The 26,465-nt window shown below is 32.9% G+C and overlaps 1 protein-coding gene and 1 pseudogene across 1 annotated transcript in view; one reads left to right on the forward strand and one right to left on the reverse strand.

Moving 5' to 3' along the window:
• PROS1 (protein S) overlaps positions 1-26,465 on the forward strand; it is a 66,897-nt gene that overhangs the window by 11,189 nt on the left and 29,243 nt on the right. The window contains exons 2-6 of the mRNA XM_039878249.1: positions 11,369-11,526; positions 14,181-14,205; positions 24,284-24,370; positions 25,906-26,028; positions 26,128-26,259. Coding sequence (XP_039734183.1) covers positions 11,369-11,526; positions 14,181-14,205; positions 24,284-24,370; positions 25,906-26,028; positions 26,128-26,259 — 525 coding nt within the window. The remainder of the gene's footprint in view (positions 1-11,368; positions 11,527-14,180; positions 14,206-24,283; positions 24,371-25,905; positions 26,029-26,127; positions 26,260-26,465) is intronic.
• LOC120615300 (uncharacterized) lies at positions 434-552 on the reverse strand (annotated as a pseudogene).

Consider the following 26,465-nt stretch of genomic DNA (forward strand, 5'->3'; position numbering starts at 1 on the left):
CACCTGAAAAAATGATTGTTTCTATATCAATAAATTAAAATCTGTGTCACACTTTAAAATAGATTATTAATTTCCTTTATGTATATTCACCATAATATATTTAATTAAACTATTTTTTGAACTTTCAGATTATTTCCAGTTTTGCTTATATCAGGAATATTGTGGTGAATATATGCATATATATTCTTATACATATGTCCATGTTCATTTCCTCAGGCTAATCCTAGAAATAGAGTTTTTAGATGATATAGTATCTTTTCTGAACTAGGGGGAATAGTTCATTCTATTTTTCAATTCATCTATTAACTTTTTTATTTTGAAATTATATTTTAGTTCTCTACTTTTTCTTTATCATAGCAGCCTACTTTTGTTTTATGGATGTCAGATCCTCTCAATTTATTTGGGATATTAGTTATACATTTTTTTTTTTTTAAGCCTACAGCACCGGGTCTTCGTAAATGGTCTCCCATCCAAGTAGTAACCAGGCCTGGCCCTGCTTAGCTTCCGAGATCAGACAAGATCGGGTGTGTTCAGGGTGGCATGGCCGTAGACAAGTTATACATTTTTAAAAGTTATCTTCTATGTCTTTGATTGCTTTGATTACCTTCGGGGTCATGATCTGTATGTTTCTCTTGTCCTTCACTTTCACACTGTTAAGTTTTTGCAATTATCTGGTGATCCTTGGCTATTAGTTCTTTCCTTGAAGTTAAGCCTACGTTGATTAGATAGACTAGGTAGCTGGCACAGGGTTCTCTTCTGTGGTTGCTTAGGTTTGCTTCCCTAACAGGATGTCTCTTGAATTGGGAAACTTGTAATTAGTCATATTTGAGTGGGTAGGTTTGTCGATAGCCAGGCTTCTCTTTAGGGGCTTATGTGAGAATTGGGTGGGGTCAGTTGCCATGGTAAGGAGGGCATTAGTCTTTGAAAATAATTCTTTCTAATTTCTCTACCTGCTGTCTCCCACACTGTACTAGGATGAGGTTTGGAGCGACAGACTGGAAGTTCTGCTCTTCTTTGTCAGCCCAGTTCCACACATGGATCCTTCCCAAGCAACATCTCTCCAGTCTATAGAGAGCAGTTTTCAGGTTTTATTTTTAAAGGCTAAACTCATAGCGTTTTATCCTCTGTAAGTGGAAGAGAAAAAGAGAGAGATTCCAATGACTTTGCTGGCCTGAATGGACTTGCGTAATTAATCTGATGCATATTCTTACTGTCAGTTGATTCTGGAGCTTCTCTGATGCTAATTGTTTTGAAATTATATTATACTATGTCTAAATTGGCTTTCTTTTCACTCATTTGGAATAATAGACCTTCTTTATATGAAAACTAGTATCTCGTCAGCTATGGAAAATTTTCTACCTTTACTTATATGATAATTCCCTCCCTCCATGTGCTCTAGAACTCCTCTGTAATTGATCCTATATGACTTTGACTCTCATATCTTCTATCTCTTTGAAATTTTGCTCTTGATTCCAGGAACTTCTTTAACTTTTTTTTCAACCTTTCTATTTTGACAATCATATTGTAAATTTTTCAATGTAATTTTTATCTTACTTTGAACTTTCATGTATGCATTATCGTCTTATATCGCTATGAGGATATTCGTTACATTTTTTAAAGTTTTTGAAAGTTCTCTTCTCTGAATTACCTCTTTTTTCTCATGTCAGTTCTCTTTTTCATGGTTCCAGTAACTGTTATTTTTTTTCCTCCATATTTCTGATGATTCTTAGTTATCTCTTTATTTAAGCACCAGTACTGGATTGATTTTAGGTGACTTATAAGAGTTTCTTCTGCTGTTTTTACATATTGATCTTGATTCTTGCTGGTCTTCTAAACAGTAGAATTAGTAGTTAGCTCTGTGTATACTCATTAGTTGATTCATTTATACAATTAATGTTTATTGGGCCCACTCTGAGTATACTGCCTCATGCATATTAAGATGTACTGGGGAACCAGTGCTGTGTGTCATTGTTGAACTTTCAAATTAATCCCCCTAATTCTAATTACCTTTTCCCCACTCTCCTGTTAATGCTGTATTATAGTCTTTCTGAGGCTTATTTACAAAAGGCAAAAACATTCTTACTTTCATTGCATCTCTCTGTGTGTATTTTGGATAAAGGCTTCTTCTTCTTTGTTTTATTCATCAACAGATTTTTCACTAGCTTTTCAACTTGAAGAATTGGCTGAAATCACTTATTTGACGACTCTTCCCATTATCTGCCCTGTCGTGGGTTATTCTTTTTTTAAAAAAATTGTTTATCATTTTAATAGGACTTTTAATAGATAAATACTCTCTGACATAATTTTTTTTTTAAATTATTTTATTAGTTTCAAGTATACAGTACATTGGTTAGATATTTATATAGTTTATAAAATGATCCCCCTAATTGCTCTTTCCCTCCTCTGGCTCTCCACATAGCCAATACATTAATGCTAACTGCATTCCCTATGCCGTGCTCCCCATCCCCGTGCCCAACTATCAGCTACTAATTTGTACTTCTTTAACCCTTCACCCCATTCTCTCAGTCTCTCAACCCATTTCCCCTCTGACCATCACCAGATTGTCCTCTATATTTGTGAGTCTGTTTTTGATTAGTTTGTCCCTTAGATTTTGCATATAAGTGAAATCTTACGGTATTTATCTTTCTCTGTCTGACTTATTTCATTCAGCATAATAACCTCTAGGTCCATCCATGTCATTGCAAATGGTAGGATTTCATTTTTTTTAATGGCCGAGTAGTATTCCATTGTATATATGAACTATAACTTCTTTATCCAGTCGTCTGTTGATGGACATTTAGTTTGCTTCCATATCTTGGCTATTGTAAATTGTGCTGCCATGAATATTAGGGTGCATAGATATTTACAAATTATTATTTTGGTTTTATTTGGATAAATACCCAGAAGTGCAATTGATGGGTCAAAAGGTATATCCATTTTTAATTTTTTGAGAAACCTCCAGACTGTTTTCCATAGTGGCTGTACCAGTTTGCAATCCCACCAGCAATGTATGAAAGTTCCCTTTTCTCCACATCCTAGCCAACACTTGTTCTTTGATTTATTGATGATAGCCATTCTGACAGGTGTGAGGTCAAATCTCATTGTGGTTTTAATTTGTATTTCTCTGATGATTAGTGCCCTTGAGCATCTTTTCATATATCTATTGGCCATCTGCATTTTCTCTTTGGAGAAATATCTGTTCAGGTCTTCTGCCTATTTTTTAATTGGATTGGGTTTTTTTTGTTGTTGAGTTGCATAAGTTCTTTATATACTTTTGGATATTAACCGCTTATCAGATTTATCATAAGCGAATATCTTTTCCCATTCAGTCAGTTGTCTTGTTTTGTTGATGGTTTTGACATCATTAATATTAACACAACTTCCCATGTCTTTAAAGAGCAGCTAGAAATTGTCACTAACCTCGTTCCCTTATGTACTAGTCTGCTTGGACTGATATAACAAAATACCACAGACTACATGGCTTAAACAACAGAAATTTATTTTCTCACAGTCCAATATCAAGATTCTGGCAAATTCAGTTTATAGTGAGTGCTTTCTTCCTGGCTGCAGATGCTGCCTTGAAGCTGTGTCCTCACAGGCCATTCCTGTGTGTGTGTGCATACATGGAGAAGGAGGGAAGAACTTGCTAGTGTCTCATATAAGGGCACTATTCCAGTGGGATCAGGGCCCCACTTCATTTAATCTTAATTAATTCCTTACAGTCCCATCTCCAAATACAGTGACGCTGGGGATATGGCTTCCACATATGAATTTGGAGAAGACATAAAAATTCAGTCCATAATGACTTCTCAAGTAGAACACAAATGCTTTTTTTATATATTATTTTCATTACTATGGAAGGGGACAAGTAGATTTTGTACTTTGTGGTTATTTATTTTTTCAAGGAGGCCTGAGTTTCTATATGTTAAGTGTACCTTTTCTTATTACTTGTTTTGTTTTCTTTCTTTTCCCTGACACCTTATACCAGTAATTTTCTCTCCTTTTCTTAATAAATTATAATTTTATTCCATTGTTATTTAGACTATGTCTTATAGCCTTTTAGAATGTCAACCAGGAATTCTGAGAGGCTGGCAAAAATTTTATTGAATTATAAACTCTACTTGATGACATATAAATATTCCAAATTATCTCATTTTCACATCAGCACTTTTTAAAAAGTAAATAACGACATGAGTCAAAAAGGAAGCCATTGAGATTTAGAGTCTTTTTTCAAGCCTCTAAGCATACTTCAGATTTCCTTATTGGGGAGCTCTGGGAGATATTGCGGAAGTGGGATATTATAAAATTAGGCCAGCTCTTTTATTGTTGCCTTTAAAAATGTCCAGGAACAGTTTGCCTGTTGCTTTTCCAAACATAAATACAGACACAGTCCAGTGAACTAATAGTATTAATTGATGCCATCCTAAAAAAATAGGTCAAATAGAACAAAAAACAAAACATTTCCCGTGCTGTAAACCCTTGGTATATGACGTCAAAATCAGATGGTATTTTAATGTCCTAGTGTTTAGGAGACAAAAAAGACAAGGAGAGCTGATTGCGTGAATATTTTGTTGCACGTCATAAAAGAGACCTCCTGCTGCAGATTCAGGAAGTATAGCCAGTTGGCAATGTAATCAAGAGAAGAAAAGAGAGGGCTATAGAAAATTTCTCTTCATACCTTGCCAAATTCTGAACTGTGATGGAATATAGTAATTATTATATTCCATCTCAACAAACAAGTTCTCGACTTGAGAACAAACAAGTCAAGTAAAAGAATGTTAATGTAATTTTTTTCTGGGTAATAGGCTGCCTGTCCTGTCTTGGGTAAAAGTGTTTCTTGTTTTGGAAAGAATAATTAAATGGACTGCTTTCTCTGTCTATGGCTAAATCGAAGGTTTTTATCGTACAGAGACAATGGCAGAGTGTTTGATTTATTCTTTTTTTCCCCCTAGACTAAGGGCTATAAATTAGAGTTATAATTAAATCTTAGAGTAAGGAGAGGTCCATTTCACTTTATTGTGGCTAAACAGTTCAGGTTTGTTTTCCTATTCATTTATCGATGGGGGTCAATGGTCACAGTTTTTTTTTAACGCCACCAATGGCTTTCCTATCTCTAAATAAATGTCAGCCCTCGCCTCTTCTTATCCAAATGTTTTAGAACTCACCTTTATATGTGCACTATATAATTCACAGATTCTTTCCTCTTTTTCTTTCCTGGATTTAAATCCTTATCTAGACTAATCCCTTTGGATTTTTGACTTTCTTAAAGTCAGCCTGCTCACTCCTGAAGGACAGAGGCATAATTCACCTTGGGAGAATATTTCTCTAACATTTTCCTAACCCTTAACATGATAATATGAGAAGAATCAGTTATTCAGCAACATAGACCTCAATATGAAACAAAATGTGAAATTTACAGAAAAGCAAGGGTAATAGCTTTCTTTAAAAGAAACAAAAAAATAATTTAGATATAGCATGCATACAGACAGCATTTCTTTTTGAAGGCTAATGCATGCTTTTTTGAAAATTCATAGTAATTATATAGGCTAATGAATGCCTAATTAAAAATCTGTCTTTGGATTTTTCTTCACTTTTTTAATATCTCTCTTCAATTAGAAATCTCCTGTATAAAATGAAATATTTTATAGTTAATTAATATGTGAAAATTTAAAATAAAATTTATAATATATGTTTTACTATCATTATTAACTTATAGTTTTTATGTATTAATCTAATTCTATTTTTTTCAGGCTTCGATTAAGGAAAACATGCCATTTCAATAATTGAGACATATGAAACAACAATTATATATCTCTCAAAATATTATCTAGTTGTTTTATTTGTATTTTGAAAGCCATTTTCTCTGACCCCATCCCACACTGAAGCAGAAACAAAGATTCGAACACTCTGCTAACCCAAATGCTAGCTAAAGATTCTCTTCTTAGACACATTCTTTTAGGGATAGTTTTTCATTCTTGGGATGCTAGATAAGAAGGGACTGGGGAAAGGAGAGACAGAAAGCAAAACTAAAAATAAGTGAGCTTTTTGGAGGGACATCTTCGCAAAGGACAAGAGAGCAGAATGGAAGAGATTCAGAGGATGAGCTATCCTAAAGCTTGGACCTCCTTCATTTGCTACCTTATCTTCATCTGACTGATCAGTTTGAGGCAACTTGCAGTTCTGTGATCCTGACTTGCCACCCCGCAACAGAGGAGGACAATAGATTGGGAAAAGGGGCCGCAGGAAGGACCTCCCTTTGACCAAAGTCAAACTGAATTCGACAATGGAGGAATTTGCCTGTAAGCAGGGGTGTGTAAGTGAAGTACCAGTAGTAATAAATGACTTTTTTGAAAATAAAGCAATCAAACTTATGCTGAAAAAAAAACCCCAAAGATTTGCTCCCACAGAAAATATTGAAGGAAACATGTGAAGGCTGTGAAGACAGTTTCAAAAGAGAATTCCAGTTAGTGTTTGAATAATAGTTATGTTACTGATAATTGTTCAACCTGATATGGTCACTATTCTGAAGAAGGGATGGCTTAGACCAGTTAAAAAACAAGCAGATTCAGTCATTCCTCTAATCTTGAAAGATTCATAACTAAACATTATAACCTAAAATTTTGAATCTGAATGTAACACTTTTCAAGCAACACAGTTGGATTTTAGCAAGGACTTTCTTGAAAAACTTCAGACTAAAGAAGTGCAACAAATGATTAGAGAGAGAATGTGGTAATGCAAAAAGAGAACAGATTTTGGAGTCAGGCTTGGTTGGCTCTGTTCTCAGCTGTGTGAACTTGGTAAAATTAAACTCAACTTCCTGGAGTTTTAGTTCATGTATAAAATGGGAAATTTACTATCGACTTGGAATAGTTGTGATTAGTATTAAAGGAGATAATGCAAAAACATCATTTATCTGCTTATGCGCCATGGCTATTATGATGATAAATAATGGAACTTTCTAGACATTCCTGCAGGCCAGTAAAGTGGATGATTTGGGGCAGACAGACTTTGAGTCAGCTGTTAAAATCACTTCTAACCACATATTTGTCTCATCCTACAGTTCTGTAGTTCTTAGTTGGATCTGTGATGTCTTGTTTATATATTTTTGACATAGTAGACTCTTTCAAAGGAATAGTAGACTCTTTCAAAAGCCCACTCTGTTAGATAGATGGGTTTATTTTATAAAGGACAATAAATGTCTTATTTAAGATGTCAAACTTGTCTACTCCACAACCACATAATTTCTTTTTTTTTTAAATTGAGAACATTGTGGGCATTTGAGTGATAAACTACACAGAAGAAAGAGCAGTAGACTAAGAAGATGATAGGTATATTTATATTCCTGTCCCATTAGCACTACTTCCTAGCTCTATGACCGTGGGCAAATCATATAACCTCTTTCTACTCCAATATCTTTAATAGGAAAAATAGGGTGATAATTTTATCCTTTAGTTTATTTCATTATTTATGAGGATCAAATGAAATAACTAACATATACTTTGAAAATTATTAAATACCATGCCAATTTGAAGCATTATTGGTTAAACCTGGATAAAATAAAACAAACATTCAAATTTAGATAATATTTATTTTTTATTGTTAGCTTCATTATCTTTTAGGTCAGAGGCGTAACAATTTTCCTTTTTACTGTTCCTCTCATCAGTCAACTCAGAAACTTATGCCCGTTTTCTGAGAAGCATCAAATAGTAATGGATGGTCACAGGTATGAGCATTGAGATGTCTGTGATCTAAGTCATACTTTTGCTATTTATTAGCTTTATAACGTAAGGCAAATATTTTGCATACTCTTTACCTGAGTTTCATCATCTCTGAAATAATGGGAGTTATTATGTTTCCTTCTAATTTTATAAACTTATGAGGGCATTCCTTTAAACCATGCCTTGGTTCTCCCCGGACAGTTGAAAATGTCCCCTTTCACAAACATGAATATAATATGTGTTATTATACTTGGTCTGTGTCTGCAGTAGGGGCCCTTGAAGGTAAGAGATATTCTTAAATATCAATATTCTATACGGGAGAAATTAAAGAGTGATGTTTATGGTTTGTTTCCTAAGTGCGTTTGACCTTGATTATTTTTGTTATTGGATCAGCGTATTCATCTTTCAAAGAAAGTGTTATTATTTTCCCCAGAAAGACTCACATATTTGCTTTGAAGTTCAGATGGGCTGAGTTTTTGATGTATTTATTATAAAGTAGCATGCTTAAAACTACTTCAAATAAGTGAGATAATTGCCCATGTCAGACTTTCATTGTTTATAGGGCTGCCATTTATCAGTCAGTAATACACTTGGCACATAGCATGCTAACAGATAGCATCCTTTAAACACAGCCTTGATTTAATGTTTATCTTAATGAGCAATGATAAAGATGGTTAAGAGATAGAGTCAAACACTTATTTAGTTAGTTATCACATTTAAATTTCTGTTTTGGAAAGTAAGAGAAATAAAGTAACATTACTTAACCCTTAAAAAATGTTTAATTATTCAACTAACAATTTTTGTGGTTGTTGATTAATTAGTCTTTTTGCTTTTTTCTCTTCCTTCTATTGTCAACTTTGAATATTTGTTTCATATTAATTACCAGGTAGTAAAAGAAATAAGAGAAAAACAAATTTAGCTGTTTGTATTACTTGCTCATCTTAATGAAAGAACCAATTGTGGTTAAAATCTGGATTTAAAAAATTATTTGTAGATTTTATTTGTGCTTCGAAATTTTTTCATTAAAAAACTATGTTGTGTTCTTATAATAAATAAGAAAACCAAAACTTTATACTCTCTATTCTTTCCTTGAACTATCATTATAATTAGTAGTTTGAGTGTGTTTTCCATCTTTTCTATGTATTTGTCCACATAATATTTATATTTCTACAAGTTTGGCTATTATACATAGGATGATATTATAGGTGTGTCAGTTCACAGTTTCCATTTTTTAACTTAATATATCTTGGAGATCTTCAGAGCAAAAATATCTTCCTTCTTTTTAATAGCTGCTTTTTATTCCACAATATAGATGTATTTTGTAGCTTAGTTTTTCATTCCTTTCTTGATAGTTATTAGGTTGTTTTTACTTTTTAAATATTGCAATCTTTCAATAAACATTCTATGCATTGCCTTATCCAGCAGAAGTGCATATCTGTAGAACAAACTTAGAATTTTTGAGTTGAAGTGTATATGTGCTTTCAATTTTCAGATACTACCAATTTACCTTTCAATAATGCTTACTAGTTTATATTTTTACCGCCAATGTACAAGAATACTTGTTTCCTTTTACCCTCATCAATACTTGATATTATCAGTCTTTTATTTTTGGAAATTTAATAGGCAAAAATATTTATGTTGAACATCTTTTCATATGTTTATTGCCCATATAATTTTTTATGTAGTGATCTTTATATGATTTTATTTATATTGTTTTGTTTATATTTTATTTATTCTATTTAAATTATTTTGAATTTAATTTTTGCACAGATTCTTGTTTTTGGCTTATCCTTATTTATTTATTTTTTAATTTGCAAAAACTGCTTATAACTTCTGGATGTAATTTTTTTCTATTCTATATGATACAAATATTTTCCTCCAATATGTTGCTTGATGTTGAATTTTATGTTATTTTTGTTATTCAGCTATTTAAAAATTTTTGTGTAGCCAAACTTACCAATTTTTTCTTTGCCTTCTTTTTTTTGATATTCTGTATAATGCTGCCATTAAATATTTTTAAATAATAAAACAAATATTATACTACCAAATAAGAAAAAGTAATACATTAAACATTTTTAATATTAATTATTTTTGAAAAAAGGTGGACAAACTTGTACATACATAGTGGTTTGTCACAAAGAATAATTATTTAAGTTCCACAAACTATCAATAACTTTATCAAAACTGATCTTCACATATTCAACTGCTATAGATAGTATTACCTGTTTTTTTTTAATCTTGGCTCATAGTTGGTTAAAGGACATGTTTTATTAATTTTAATTATGGAAGTTTAAAAATGAAAACAGATTTACTGGAAATAGCAGCTGAGGTGGTAAGAAGTGGTCTTATTTTCTATAGTTCTTGAAGAGAAAGCTGAGAGGATTTCATGATGATGTGGAATGGGGATGTGAGAGGCGGGAAGAGGAATGAAAAATTATTTCAAATTTTTTTGCGTGAACACCTAGAAGTTTCCATCAACTTCTTCAAGTGGAGCCAGTCATATGGAGAGAAGAAATTAAAAGTTCACTCTTATCCTGCCATGACTGAGATTTTTATTGGTTATCCAGGTGGAGATGTCCAGTAGCCAATTGGACATATGATCTGAAGTGAGGAGGGAGGCTTGGGCTGGAGAGATAATGTATTATTAGGACACAGCCATGAAAGAGGATGAGATTGTCAAGGGAGTGAACGTTGGTAGAGAAGAGGACCAAGAAATAAACTCCAAATAACCAATAAAAAACATCAGAAAAAGGAGATGAGTAGGGCCTAGCCCATGATACATAATAATAATGAAGAATGTCCAATGACCTGTATGCCAGGTTAAAATGTTATATCCAGGAAGCAATAACCAATACTGTGAAATGTTGCTGGTAGGTCATGTAAAATTACCATTATAGTTAGTATCGTGAACTTGATAAGAGCAGTATGGTAGAGTCATGGAGCCTGATGGGTGTGCACATATGAGAGAATGGGAGGAGAGGATTTGGGGACTATAAATATAGACAGCTGTGTCAAGGGGTAAAAATAAATGGGAGTATTCTGATGAGATTGAAATGCCCTTCATTAGAGAATGAAGAAAGTCATCGAGGGCATGACAGGATTAGTCACTTTGGATTCAGGAGCCTTCTGTGTGGTCTCCTTTTTGCCATGAATTTTTATTTTCCTGTTTGTATGAATAAGTAAGGATGTTAGCTTATTAAGTATCTTTTAAATAGCTAATTGAACTATACTCCTGCATTTCCCAGTTTCCTCCTTAATCATGTAAGTTTTCCATTAAAATTGAAAAATTTATTAATCTAGCATAAAGATGGCTCCGACTTTTGACATAGTCATTTCAACATGATGCTATTTCCAATGTAGTTTTAGAGTAAACAGTAAATATTGTCTGCTATGTTTGACCTCAAGCAGGAACTTGAATAATTTGTGTAGATCACTATATGAGTGCGGTAGCTACACACCAAACCTGCTCTTTGAATTTTTAACCAAAGTGCTGTGTATCTGCAATTTTTTTCTCAGTTCGACTATACTGATTTTAAATGTCATACAGTTTACAGACATAAAATGATTTTAATTCTCAATTTTTAATAAAATAATACATTTTAGGTGGAGAAATGAAAGATTTATTCATATAAACTTAAATTTTCCTTTAGTTTTGTCAAAGCAACATGCTTCACAAGTCCTGCTTAGGAAGCGTCGTGCAAATTCTATATTTGAAGAAACCAAAGAGGGTAATCTTGAAAGAGAATGCATCGAAGAACTGTGCAATAAAGAAGAAGCCAGAGAGATCTTTGAAAATAACCCTGAAACGGTAAGAACTCATGAAAATTAATGTTAACGTACCTGGACATACAATTACAGACAGAACATTTCCAGCTTGAGTCTTTGTTCTCTTGTGTTCTTTTTTAAATTTAATAATTGTGTATGTTATATTCCACCTGTAACCACTGAAGCATTTCAGGAGGAAGTACCTTCAAAGGAAGGTGGGCTTGTTAGGAAAACACTATTGCCAAAAGCACTGTGCTCTGATGAAACTATAATTCAATTATACCTCATTATCAGCAAATAGTATAGACCTCATGGTTTGTAAATACTTTCTCCCATCCAGAATTTGGTAGTATTGTGTAAGGGGGAAAGGCATCTCAAGTATAAGGTGTGCGTGTGCACATGTGCACTCAGGCACATGTGATTGCATTGTTATCACTATACTTCATTAAATCTCTTCATTGGCATTTTTAATCAGGCTTTCATCCAGAGCTTGGTACATAATAGGTACTCAGTAAATGCCTACTGAAGAACTCATTTGGTACTCTGTTTCCTGGGTATACTTTAATTTATTCCATAAACCCTTGGGAAGTTTCCTGAGCCATTTTATATCATCAGTCATCCCTGGAGTTAGAACTTATATCTTTAGTGTATAAATGTTTCCAAGTTATTTTAAAAAATCTAATCATAAAGACCCTTATATATCATACAGAAATATGGGACCCCCTAGACTTTATTTTTAGTCCTCTTATTTCCTAGGAGAAGATATTCTCTAACATGTTCTACAGGTAGCAGGAATATAAATAGTGCCTCTAAATATTAAGGTGAGGATGACCTTGAGAATTCAAGTTTGATAACCTTCATGGTTACCTCAGATATTTTTCCTGAGATGAACTGAGGGAGAAAACATATACAAAGTACCTCTTTTACCTCTGTCATGGCTCTTGGGACCATGAGACTATCTCTATAACAAGAAAGAACAATCTCTGTAGTTAGAGAAATTACTTAAGACAGTAATAACTTGTGTTTTCTTTAATTCTTTTACCTCCACCTACTCTAGTAGGTTCAAAGAATTTTTTTCCAAGGTACCTTAAAGATTCATTTTTAATACTCTCTGGGATTGAATCAAAATGTTCTCTCAGTCTTGTTGCTTTTGTAAAGAAGCCATTGGCAAGACTAAAATATTGTATTACACTAAAATAGAGTATTCTTATTTTGTAAGAAATAGACCTACACACGTGCACATACATACATTTATTTTTATTATGAAAATTTAAAATATATACCAGACAGAACAATATAATAAATCCTAATATATCTTCCTCCCACATCAACAATGATCAACTATCTGCCACACTTATTTTGCCTATTCTCTACCCCATCGACTCTAATTTTGTTTTGTTTTGCTGTAATATTTTAAGGCAAATCTGCATGCCTGAGATACCATATTATTATATCACTCATAAATACTTGTGTATGTATTTCTAACACTGTAGATATGTTCTTTTGGCTTAGCCTCTGAGTAGCAAATGGGGAGTGAGGTAGAAGACATAATGGAGAGAAGAGAAGATAGTGAAAAAAGGAAATTCATTAATGTGCGTCCTCTCCTCCACTCATTTTGACATTGGTCTCATTCACAGAAGAGAAAGATATGATAGAGAGAAAAAGGAAGAAATGGGAGGAATGAAAGGAAAGAAAAAAACATTTGTTACTTCTCACTTCTATCTCTTCCTAACCACTCACTGTCCACATCCCTAATACTCTAGACCTCATTCCCAGTCTCTACCCTATTGTTTACCTCTCCATTACCCCTAATATATTTCTTTCACTGTCGCATAATTTCCTTTTGAACCCATTCATTGTTGCCTATCCTCCTGGATTTTGGTCAGTAGAAGACAACACTGCTGTCTGAAATACTTGGTGGAAGATCCTGTCCTTAAAACTAGTAGGTAAGTGTTGTATGGGTTTATATATGAGAGGAGGTAACAGTGAGGACTTTGACTCTGTATTGGATGAAGTTATGTTTTTTGTACTTGAGTACATTTTTGTGTAGAAACACTGGTTTCTCATGAGGTGTTCTCATGCTATTAATGTTGTGTATTAAATGTTATGGCTTAAGGAGGTGTTTATGAATCAGCTTGGGAACCTTCCCATTAGAAATTACTTTAAATGTTTTTCTCTCTTTGGTAAAGTGCATTTCTTAGTCTCAATTTTTATTTACAGCCGAACTTTGGTACATAACCAATTAATAAGTAAAGTATTAGTTATACCTATGATGCTAAAAGATAAAAGTACACTTCAGTTCACTTTAGATGATGTCAGTTTTATTCAACATTGAATCTGGTGTGTGTAGTCAGCACGGCATGAAATGTGTCAAATGGGTATCTAATCATAATGGAAAAATTCAAGGATTTACAAAAAGGGGGCAATAGCTTCAGTTGAACCTGTTTTCAAATTAGAAGCTTTTGAAGCATGATTTTTATTGATCAATATCGACTTAAGCCTAAGCATCTTATTAGCTTAATATTATTAATTATCTGCTCCTGATATATTTTAGTATAGAAAAAAAGTTATAATGTGAAAATAACAGTTATATGTAATTTGTTTGCATCTTTAAAATAAAAATACATTTTAAAATTGTTTTAACTCTATAGTGAAATATAGGTTTGCTAAGATAATCTTTTTTTCTTTTCTTTCTAGGAATATTTTTATCCAAAATATTTAGGTAAGTTCAAAGGATTTCAATCATATAATCTTAGAAATGGAAGAGAACTTAGATATGATCAAGTCCAACCGTCCACCTACATATTTCATTCAATACAATTTCATTAGCTTTGGGAGTAAGATTCTATTCTTCATGCAATATTGCTATCCTTTTATTTAAAGTTATGTGAACCTATACTAAATAAATTATTGGCAAAGACAAAAAAAAGAAATTTCTAATGTGGATAAGGAAATCATGTCCAAACTCAGATTAATAAGTATTCAGGTCTGCGATACAGGATACCAGGCATAAGTTATTCAAATACAATTTTAGCATTTGGGACCTGCCAACTTACACCTCTCTAAGGTGACAGAAAAATAAAATTGCTGAAAGTATAACATACACAAGGTAATTTTTAAAAGTTAATACCCGAACAGTATCTATCCATGCATACTGTAGTGGGGCACCGAGTTAGGTATTTTTCTAAATTTAGCAAAATTCACAACACACATGTATACACGTACTCACACAAACATGTACACACGTATAGACTAGCTGATTAGAAAAAAAAATAAAGTTATGTAGAAAAATTTGGAATGGTTCATTAATTACCATGTGGCATTTGACTTTTAGTCTTTTCATTTTTGTGTCTTTCTCATAGAGAGTCATTGGGCTAATGCTAAGTTATATTTAGATCATGTGTTATCTTTTAATGAAAGGAAAGATCTCTGTACTCTCCAAAGCTTGGTGTAAATAATTATTATTTAAATATTTATGGAAATTATTAACTATTTCTCTTCTGACATCATCATTTCATCATTCCCTGCAGTGATCCTCCCCGTATTTTCCTTTTGTACACGATTCGGAACACTCAAGGAGTGAGGTGTCATTTCCACACCTAAACAGATTAGGTGATTTCAACTAAATATCAATTAAAGATAATAAGGTTTCAGTTTGCTTTTAGCAAATATGAAAATACTTTGTATTAATATTACTTGGGATAGTTGTCAACATCTCCTAACAATAAAAGCTAAGTATAATTTGCACACCTCTTCTTGATGGGATTCTCTGTAGGTCCAGTCCACAAAGGCATGCTTTCCCTCCTTCAGATTCCGAATAGTCCCCATTTGTGCATCTTTGCAACAGCTCTCATCCCAGCTAACTTGAGCAGCAAGCCCTGCAGAAATGAAAAGTGAATCTTTCTTGAAAAAAAAAGTAGAAATGTACTCTGGTATACATTAGTAACTATGCAGCTTAATATTTATTAATATAATTTTGCAGATTACTTTCTATTAAACTCTTATTTCTCTTGAAATTTTAGGTTTAATTATAGTTTAGGGCTTTACTTTTTGTTTATTTTTGTTTTGTTTCTCAATACCCATGAAAAGCATCCAGAGACCATCTTTAGATGGGGTATATGTCTTCCTTTCCCCCTTTCCTAGGGAGGCTTACACTAAAATGATGGTATATACTTATATTTACCCTTCGAGACAATTAGCAAAATAAAACCCTAAGACTATTGTGTAGAAGACTCTTTTAGAGCCAAGTGATTTTTTTTTTCATAATCCTGAAGTAGGTACTCTTCCATTTTTTGAGTGTCCATGATGGTCTGAATATTATTTGTGTGGCCAATCCTGAGCCTGGGAGACTCAACTATAATATACTACATCTCGTTTCACTCTCTCATCAATTGCAGGGCCTCAGTTCAGTGGTATCTCTCTTTAGAACTTCATGGAATGGCCCATTTCTGTTCTATGGCCTGCTGGGCATTTTCCAGTTGACTTATCACAATTCATTTTATAATTTCCAATCCAACATTTCTCCTGTGAGATTATAAAGTTATTTTTTAACCTCTATGAGCTATGGTTTTCTCACTTGTTAAATGGATAGTGACAATTTACCTAATAAGTTTTTAGCAAGAAATAAGAATGTTTTCAAAACAGTAAAATATGTCGTGCTGGTCCTCTTCATTTTTCTTTCCTGAATTCTCCTTTATTTCCATTTTTATTCTTCCCTTCTCTTCCCTCTTCTAGCTACTAATGACAGATTTAAAAAGTTTTATTAGCTTTGGGAGTAAGATCCTATTGGAAATAGGAAAGGGGATATTATAAAAATTGTTTAGTAATATGTATGTCTCTAGATATGAAAATGCAACAAGATTTTCTAAAACCTTTAATTGCTACATCTTAAAAAGAACAATGGGATATAAATACACATCTATAAAAAATATCTTTTCTTTTGTAGTTACACATGACTCACTTTCTAAACCAAAAACCAAAAGTTTGCACTGTTAAAGGGGAGAAAAGATAGAATAGCAAGACTATTTCAGCTTTCCGATTTTAGATAGAAATGTGAATATTTTATAACTATAATAGATAATATTTGACTATTAAAAAATTACAAGCTTGCATTAATAAAGAATATAGTATTAATCCCTGTTTCTTGGGTCCATGTATCGAGTCTCTTTCTGTAGGCATCAACACTCTAGAAAATAAATTCCTTTGATCGCAGATTATATTTGGATAAAGATAAACATTTTACACAATATTATGTGTTTTGGAGAAGTTCCTTAGATAAAATATTTTTCTTTTTTCTCCTTTTATGCTGGCTCGACCCAACTTTCTTCTCCTTGCCTGTCTTGTTTGGCAGCAGGGTAGGAAAATTAAGTACCAAATAAATAAATAAGCAAATCAGATGTAGGCTCTAGTCCCAGACCTAAAAATTTCTGCTGTGTCAGAGTAAGCAAGTTATTTAACTTTTCAAGTTCTGTATTTAAATGTACACTATATAACTGCTCTCTAACCTCAGAGCTATTGGTAATACCAAATAAGTACATTTATGTAGATAGACATTTTACTGCATCAGACTTTCTTTGGATGTAAAGTTTTATTATTTAACCAACCCACAACATAAAATAGAAATGTATTTTTATTGTGATTTATTTTCCGATTCAAATTTTACATTAGGTCTTTATTTAGACATAGGTATATGTGATGAACTCCACTGTTGAAAACTGAAAATAAATGCTTTACCTAAGTTAAATTTTTCTGTCATTTGATGTATATATTCTGTAGGCCAGATTTTCCTACTTGGGAAAAATCTTGATAATCCTGTTCCTTGTAAACCTAAGAGTAATTTTACTAATTATCACAGCCCATGCATGGAGCATCCTAAAGTGAGATAAGGACACTCAAGAGATTAGACCCTTAATAACCTATGCTTTTTGGACAATGTTTAGATTTAGATTTTCAGGGGTTCAGAAAGCACTTCAGTCTATCAATATATCCCATTACTTCATTGAAAACTTGGAATTTGGACAGAAATATTTTTGATTTTGTTATACAAATGTAAGTCTTTAAGTTGTGTTCCTTTCCTTAAAAAATAGAATAACTCATCAATATTGACTTTTAAAATATCACCTGATGGAGTGGAGGATTCTATTAGTGGGAGAGAACTTCTTGAAAGGAATGCCAAATTGTAAGCCTGAATATAACCATTAAAAATAATTTTTAGTTTCCAGTTCTTGCGAAGTTAGTTGAATGAGCCTAGACTGCTGACTCCTTCTCTTAAAATTATCTCAAGAGAAACAATAGCATTCCAGGCACTAATATTAACAAAATAAAATGAAAAACAACAAGAAATATGAGATACCCATGGGTAGACTGAAGGCTGGCTTGACCTAGGATATGTGTGTGGGAACTGGGCTGTTGACTGCTGAGGCAGCAGTAAGAGCACAGGTCGGAATATTTTTTAAATGACCTAAGCATTCAAATCAAGAACATTTTTTTAAAGTACAATACAGTAAACCCTAAGTAACAAAAAATAAGGAAATAACAAAAATAGGGGTAGATATAAGTTAAATGGAAAACAAAAGAGAAGATAAACAAAAGCAAAATCTCATTCTTTGAAAAGGTTTGTAAGTTTGACCTCTGGCAAGAATAATCAAGGAAAAAGAAAAAAAGGCAATGAGAGAATGCCAAAACACAAAGTGTAGGATAAAAAAGGAAATACTGTAAACCCATCAGAGATCAGATTTATCATTATAAAATAAAATATATTCATAAAAATTACAGATAATTATATCATAATATAGTTGGAAACTGGATAAAACAGATACATTCCTAGAAAAATACAAAACATCTATACTTTCACAGGAAGAAATAGAGAACTTGGTTATACAAATGAATACTAAACAAGCTAAAACTTCAGTCAAAGCCCTCTTCTCGATACGCCCCCAAATTCAGACTCAGATGTCTTACAGATGAGTTCTTCCACTTTTAAAAAGTTGTTAAATTCTCTCTAATAAAATTATCCTAGAGAATAGAAAAAGATCCGTACTGTGAGCTTATTTTAAAAGACTTTTGTAATCTTGATTCCAAACCAGACCAGGACAACACAAGAAAATAAAAATATAATTCCTTTTTATTTATGAGTTAATTCTAAATGATATCCAACCTTATCTAAAGTATATTAAAGATAATATATCATTGATGAAGTAGATTTTATTCCAGAAATTCAGGATGGTTTAACATTAGAAAATTTATTGTAAATGTACACATAGTTTATTATACCTCAGTTCTTACAGAAAAAGCAGTTGATACAGTTCAACATTTAATTATGATAAAAACTTTTGTCAAACTATGATTATAGAAGAACTTTCTGAGCTTGGTAAAGGTTATAAATATAATAACCATATAATTTATCTTCTCAATTTTGATATTTTGTCCAAGACTAATACTACAATAGATAAATGCCAAGTAAAGTATAAAATAGGACTTGCCTGGGCAAATTGGCATTTATGGTCATACTAATGATACATACACAACATGAGAGAGGGAAGGAAGGAAGGAAAGAAAGGAAGGAAGAAAAGTGACAAAACCTACAGTAAACATTATTATTTAATAGATAAACTTTAGATACAGTTTCTTTATGATTGAGAGCAAGAACCGAAGGTTAGAGACAATTCAATAAGGAAAGAAAAATAAATAAGAGCTGTGTAGATCATGAAGCAAAATGTATGGCTTGTAATTGATATGATATACCTAGAACAAGCCTGAACTTGTCTGATCTACCCTGAACAAGCCTGATCCTGTCTGATCTCGGAAGCTAAGCAGGGGCGGCCTTGGTTAGTACTTGGATGGGAGACCTCCTAGGAAGACCAGGTGCTGTAGGCATAAAAAATAAATAAAAACATAAGGGATTGTAAACTAATAAGGTCTTTGCAATCTGCGAGGTCAACCAAGGGTTACCTTGCCTAAAAAAAAAAAATATTTTCGATAGTTCTAAGACTACTCCATAAAAATCAGTTTATACAAACAATAGTCCAGTAGAAAATTAAAGTTGATACTATTCACAATAGCCACAAATTCCATAGCGCATCTTGAAATATCTTAAGTATATATAATAACTCCATATAGAGAAATTATGGAAAGATATTTCATAATCAGAATTGAGTGATGCTATCAGGAGATCAATTAATCTCTCTCTATATATATATGTATATATATACATATATATTTTTATTTATTTATTTAGAGCAATTCTGCTTAAAATTCGAGTTTAGTTTTTAAAGAAATTCAAGAAGTTCATTGTAGTATTTAAATCACGGAACGAAAGTCCACATATGCCTAAATTAATTTTAAAAATGCAAAAGAGGGGAACACTTTATCAAATATTAACAATACAAAACTATAGAAAGAAATCCATATGCTATTGTCAGAAGAACAATAATGAACTTAAGACTAATGAACTTAACAGAGTTCAAAGATACCCATCTATATATGGCAACGTAATATTTTATAAAGATGATACTACATATCACTGTGAATTGTTTAGAAGACTGTGTTAGGAAGACTGGCTAACTATAATCGGAAAAATAAATCTTGGTTCCTAACTATCACCAAATGTAAAGGTGGATTCTAGATGAAATAAAGACACAGATGTTAAAGTAAAACTATGAAATTAGACAGAATATATGAGAATATCTCTATGATCAAAGGCATAGAACAAAAAACTTCAAATGCACAACCATAAAGCAAAAAAATTGGTAAATTTGATTAACAAAATTAAGAACTTTTCTTAAAAGACAGACATAAAGGATAAAATTAAGAGGGGGGGGAGATAAGAGAATGACATATTTATAAATATTTAAATTTCTGCAAACTCACATGGACAGTATGTAAGTGCCAATAGAAGAGTGGTTAAATAATAATAAAATATTCAGAGGAGGAAACCCCCAAATTTTTTAAATGATATGAAGATATGCTCAATCTTACTAGAAATCAGAAAAATATGAGATATTTTTCTTTATTACCTATTCTGGCAACAATTAGAAAGACAAGACATGGAAATTTGTATGCTCTGCTGTGGGAATGCACCTCTGGATAGCCACTAAGTTCATGCCTATCTAATGATCCTACAATTCCAGAAGGAATTGTACCCTTGGAGAATTGTACCAAGGGGACCTTCTCCAATAGTACCATTGGTACCTACTCCGAAGAAATTCTTGTGCATGTACTAACAAGACATTCATGAAGATATCCATTGCAGTGCTACTTGTAGAGGTGGGAAATTGGAAGCAATCTGAGTCTTTATCGTGGGTAGAGAGGATTTTAAAAATGGTGATTACATGCCATGAGTAATGTTTAGCGGTTAGAAGTAATAAAAATATAATGCTGGATATCATAAAAATATAATGCTGAGTGAGAAATGTCAGAGAACATGATATATAATGCACAATCATTTATAAAAATGAAAATTCATGGACACAAAATTAAAAATATGTATTTTATAAGAACACATACAAATGAATACACGTAACCCATTAGAATGGTTGCCTAAGGGATGAATGGGAGTGGCAATGGAGATACAAAGGAATATGTATATATTTTATAAAGCAGCAAGCAATGGCCTTTTCAAAGGCCAAGAATAATAAGGTATTATCAGAGGGGTAGTATGAATAATTCAGCCTTCCACTCCTGAAGTTAAAACAGGCAAACTTTTAGACTTTTTATGTGATAGTCTCTTCGTGATTTAAAGACAGAGGGCTGTAGTTTCCCAGAGAAAAGAAGAATTTGCCATATTCCAGCTTCATTATAGTTCCAATGCAACCTTTGTTTAGATGGCAATAGCTGTTTGAACTATTTTTTTGAACTGACAAATCAAGACATGTAGGACAGTGGTGCCTACAGCAGGCGGTAAAAGGGAATTAAATAGTTTGTTCCCTAATAGGGTTAATGAGAGGAAAAAAGTAAACACAGAGTATGTGTAGGAACTGTCATAGTCTAAAAGCAAGATTTCTTTCTAGAATATTCTGTCCTGACTATTGAAATCAAAGTGCCTTTTTCTCAGGTTATCCTCCTCGATGGCCCTATTTTCTGTTTCCAATCCCATTTCTTACAAGAGCTTCTGCTTCAGCCTATAAAAGCTGGGCCAGTCTTTCTTTAACTCTCACCTTCCTACTCATTCTCTCCAACTTCTCGCATTCCTGTTGTGCAAGAAGAATGAGAAGTGGGAAGATGAGGGCTCTATAATACATGGCTTTGCAGTAGCCATGCAACTGGCTCTTCACACTGTAATTCTAAATGCAGTTCTCCATACAAACATTATCACATATGAGTACAGACTTATATATAACGTACATTATTGATTAAATCTACTTTGTAGTCTAGCCTGGGGTCCTAATCACCATATGAAAGATTTCATCTGGACCTCCAACCTAAGATCTTTCAAATTCTGGCTATTATTCACTGTTCAATTTGTCCAGAGTTGCAAAATGAGGCTCATGAAGGAGGATCCTAGGGTAATATCTATATTAAAATGAGGCAGTTCTGGAATTGGGTAGTTCAGGAGGAGGGACAAATGAACCTGGAAGAAAGAATATTCAAGACCTAAAACTGCTTAGGTTTCAAGGTTGAAAATCACAAGAAATCACTTATATGTGGAGTGTAAACCTAAAAGCAACAAATGAACAGGACAAACAGAGACTTATGGACATGGACAATGGACTAGTGGGTACCAGAGGGGAGGGGGAAGGAGGGAAAATAAATAAAATATTAAAATAAATAAATAAATAAAATTTAGCTATTTAAAAAATAAATATATTTTTCTTTTGGCCTGCAAAAAATAAAAAAATAAAACTGCTTAGGTCTTATTTGGCCTCAAGAAAGACCATCATTATGTAAGGCATTGTTTCTTTGGGAAAATATTCTACCCCACCATAGTAGGCCGAATAATGACACCCCCAAAGATGTTCATGTCCTAATCCTTAGAATATGTCAGTTTTACCTTATATGCCAAAACAATTAAGGATCTCGAGATGGGAACATTATCCTGGATGATCTGGGTGGGCCTGATGTAATCATAAGGGTCCTTATACAAGGGAGGCAGGAGATCCAAGTCAGTAGTGGGTTATATGAGAGTGAAGCAAAAGTTGGGAGTGATGTGAGGATAGGCCCATGAGCCAAGGAATACAGGTGGCTTCTAGAAGCTGAAAAAGGCAAGGAAATAGATTTTTCCTTGACGTCTCCAGAAGAAATACAGCCCTGCTGAGAGCTTAAGTTTAGACTTTTGATCTCTTTCACTGGAAGAGAAAAAATTTGTATTGTCTTAAGCCATTAAAATTGTAATTTTTCACAGCAGCAATGGGAAACTAATATATACACTGACTTCAAATGAGCCTTGAATCCATCTGTGGTAAATTGTATTTTCCAAAGATGGCTGCAAAACTGTCTCCTATCTCAAACACTCTTCTGCAACATCAACTTGCTGCTTCCTCTTCACTACGTGGAGTCTGTGCTTGCCACCTCTTCCTTGAATTTAGGTGGAACCTGGGACCTCTTTATCAATAGAATATGGTGGAAGTGACAAAATATTTCCTAACTGCCCTGGCAGCCTCTGCTTTCTTCCTCTTGGAAGATAGCTGCCATGAAAGAAGTGCCACTTTAGTACCAGCGTGCTATCAGAAACTCAGCTACATGGAGAAGCCCTGCATCATGACATATCATATGGAGAGAGAGGCCAAGGAGCCAGACCTGTCAAGACATGTGAATGAAAAACTATCTTGAAGGTGGATCCTTCAGTGTGTGCAGCAGAGACAAACAGCTTAACCCAACCCTTTCCAAATATTTGACCCACAAATTATAAGCAAAGTAGAATGATTATTTTAAGCTACTAATTTTGGAGTTTATTACTCAACAAAAGATAATCAAATTTACCTTTTTAGTAATTCGGTGACTATCTGCATGGTGAAGTGATAAACAATGTTGTCTTCAGTGGTTATTAAGAAATGTTATGTTGTTGCACTAAGTGAACCCTAGTTACTTAAAAGTCTGGAAGTGTTTTATATCTATTATTTCAGCTGTTATTTTTACTACATTGCTATATCTAATTTCACAGTGAGGAGTAAAACAAATACAGTAAACCTGTTTTGCTTTGTAATATTGAGGCATTATGCAAATATTATTATATTAGTCTCTATGCAACAATGGAAAAATTGGAAGTTGTCTACAGTAACCAGAAACACTAACTCATTCTATTGACTTAATTATAGACACTTCCTAAATCAGGCTTTGGTCTACAGATTTGAGGATTACTTTAAGTCTCTGCTACAGAATTAAGAACATAGATTTTTGTGACAAATTTCTCTGCTAATGCAAGATCTTGTTCACTTCCGGCTTTAAGTTTCTTCTCCAAAGAGAAGCTTCCATAACTATTTTTCATGATTCTGTATTTTTGCAATCTTGCTTTTTTTTTTAATGTTTATTTATTTATTTTATTTTTTATTTTTTATTTTTTTTGGCAAGGCAACCCTTGGTTGACCTCACAGATTTCAAGGACCTCGTCAGCTTACAGTCCCTTATTTTTTATTTTTTATTTTTTACGCCTACAGCACCTGGTCTTCCTAGGTGTTCTCCCATCCAAATACTAACAATGCCCGACTCTGCTTAGCTTCCAAGATCAGTGCAATCTTGCTTTGAATACTGAATCCTGTAAATCCACAGGAGCATAAATATTATCTCTCGTTGGATAATTTCTACCATGATTTCAGGTCAAGTGAGCATGTCTACTCTAAAAAGATTATATTTGTTTGTATTTACAGGTTGTCTTGGCTCTTTCAGAGCTGGATTATTCACTGTTGCACGTCAGGCAACTAATGCTTATACTGACCTAAGGAGCTGCGTCAATGGTAAACGCCTCTAAAACCAATTTAAAAACAAAACTAAAACATGCAAATAAAGTACACCCATTAAATATAACTAATGTTTAAAAATCATGTAGGGTATGCCCAACAAGGAGGTATTCTCGAAATACATTTGAAACAATGTTTTCAAATGTAAATGCTGCTATTTTACACAAAATGAATTTTCCACCTGAAGTTTAAGTTTGAATTGAACAGTGTGCTTTGTTTACTAAGTTTTAGGTCATTGACTTCAAAGTTTTATTCTCAACAGCTTTATTTTGGCTGCTGTTGCATAATCATGTAGTATGACCAAATTTTATTTGATTAATAGGTCAAAGTGGAACCATGTTTATTCTAACTTTTGGCATCAATTACATAAGTGTGGAAAATATGATATCAAGTTAGCTTTCTTCTGAAGTTCACATAGGTAGATTATTTGTCTCTGATTTACTAATTTCCAAACTGAGAGAGAGAAAAAGGTGAAATTGCAAGATGTAAATGGTACATTTGTCCAGTGAATATTTTACATGCAGCATTGGCAATATCTAGATATTTATCTGCATTTTCTCTAATTTAAAGATGGTTATAATTACATAAGTAAAACAGTTTGTCTGAACACATGTATTTAATTCACACTTCATCTTTTTTTAATTTAATAAAGAACAGCGAAATAATTTGATAACAATTTTCTGATTAGTCTATCATGTTAACCAATACCTAATTTATTACTACTTTTAAAAAATGATGATCTTATGAGGATATTTTTTGAAAAATTTGGTAATTAAGTTTCAGCTTGTTTAAAAAAATTTTCTTTGCCAGTAACAACAATTTCTTCTGGCTAACTTAAGCAGAGGGGGATGTATTGGAAGGATGGAAGGAACTTGCAGAATTGATTAAAAAGTCTTGAGAAGCAGGTATAGAAATGTGTAGGAAGCGAGGGACCACTGCAGAGTCTATTGAGGAGAGAGGAACTACAAATGAGTAAAGAAACAAATGGGCATATCACTTAAAATAGTGATAAAGTGCTGTGACATTTTATGAAGAAAATTTCTCTCCTCTAAGAATAACAGTACTCTGCTACCTGTTGTCCAATGTCTGAAAACCACTGTTTCATGTATTTTGACCAGAGTTCTATTTATTTAAGGCAAGAGGATAAATCTCATCCCTGTTACTCCATCTTAGCCCAAATTGAAAGTCCCAATATTTTTTTCTATTGATATTGAAAGTAGTTTTATTTGTTTTGCATAGCTTATGGAATTATTTTAAGCGTCAAATTAGGTTATATATATATTTCAAAAACCTAAATTAGTTATAAAATATTGTATATATTTGAAAATATAAAAGTGGTTTCCTTACGCAAAGTAATTGTAAAGGTTTGTCTAAAGGACTCACTTTTTCGTGAAAAAGTATTATTTAAACAAAGGTATTACAATTTTTTTCATTGATTATAAGCTTCATGCTCAGAATTTCTATTAAAGGGCATATAATTTTATTTTACCATAGCTTGTGGTAAACATTAAATAGATGTCTATTTCCTTCAGCCATTTCAGACCAGTGTAATCCTTTGCCATGCAATGAAGATGGATATATGAGCTGCAAAGATGGCCAAGCTAAATTCACTTGCATTTGTAAATCAGGTTGGCACGGAGAGAAGTGTGAATTTGGTATGTATAATAAACCCACCTGGCTTATCTTGATTGACCTGAACAGTTTTTTGAAGGCTTTATCACTTTAAAAATAATTTATTTTCCCCCTTCTTTTAGATATAAATGAATGCAAAGATCCTTCAAATATAAATGGAGGTTGCAGTCAGATTTGTGACAATATACCTGGAAGTTACCAGTGTTCCTGTAAAAGTGGTTTTATTATGCTTTCAAATAAAAAGGACTGCAAAGGTAAGAGCAAGAGGGGAGGATAAAAAGATATTTAGTGTGTGAGAGCAAAATTCAGTTAGAGAAATTTCCCCAGGAAATTCTTGGAAAATTTCTTGGTTATTAGTTGTTATAATACATACACATTAGTATCCACTTTAAAGCCTTATGATATTATGAGAATGCCTTTTAGTTTGTTGTTTTTAGGGTATTTTGTTATTTATATTGTT

This window comes from Pteropus medius, unplaced genomic scaffold (assembly GCF_902729225.1).
Source record: "Pteropus medius unplaced genomic scaffold, Ma_sr-lr_union100, whole genome shotgun sequence".
In the NCBI taxonomy this organism is placed as follows: Eukaryota; Metazoa; Chordata; class Mammalia; order Chiroptera; family Pteropodidae; genus Pteropus; species Pteropus medius.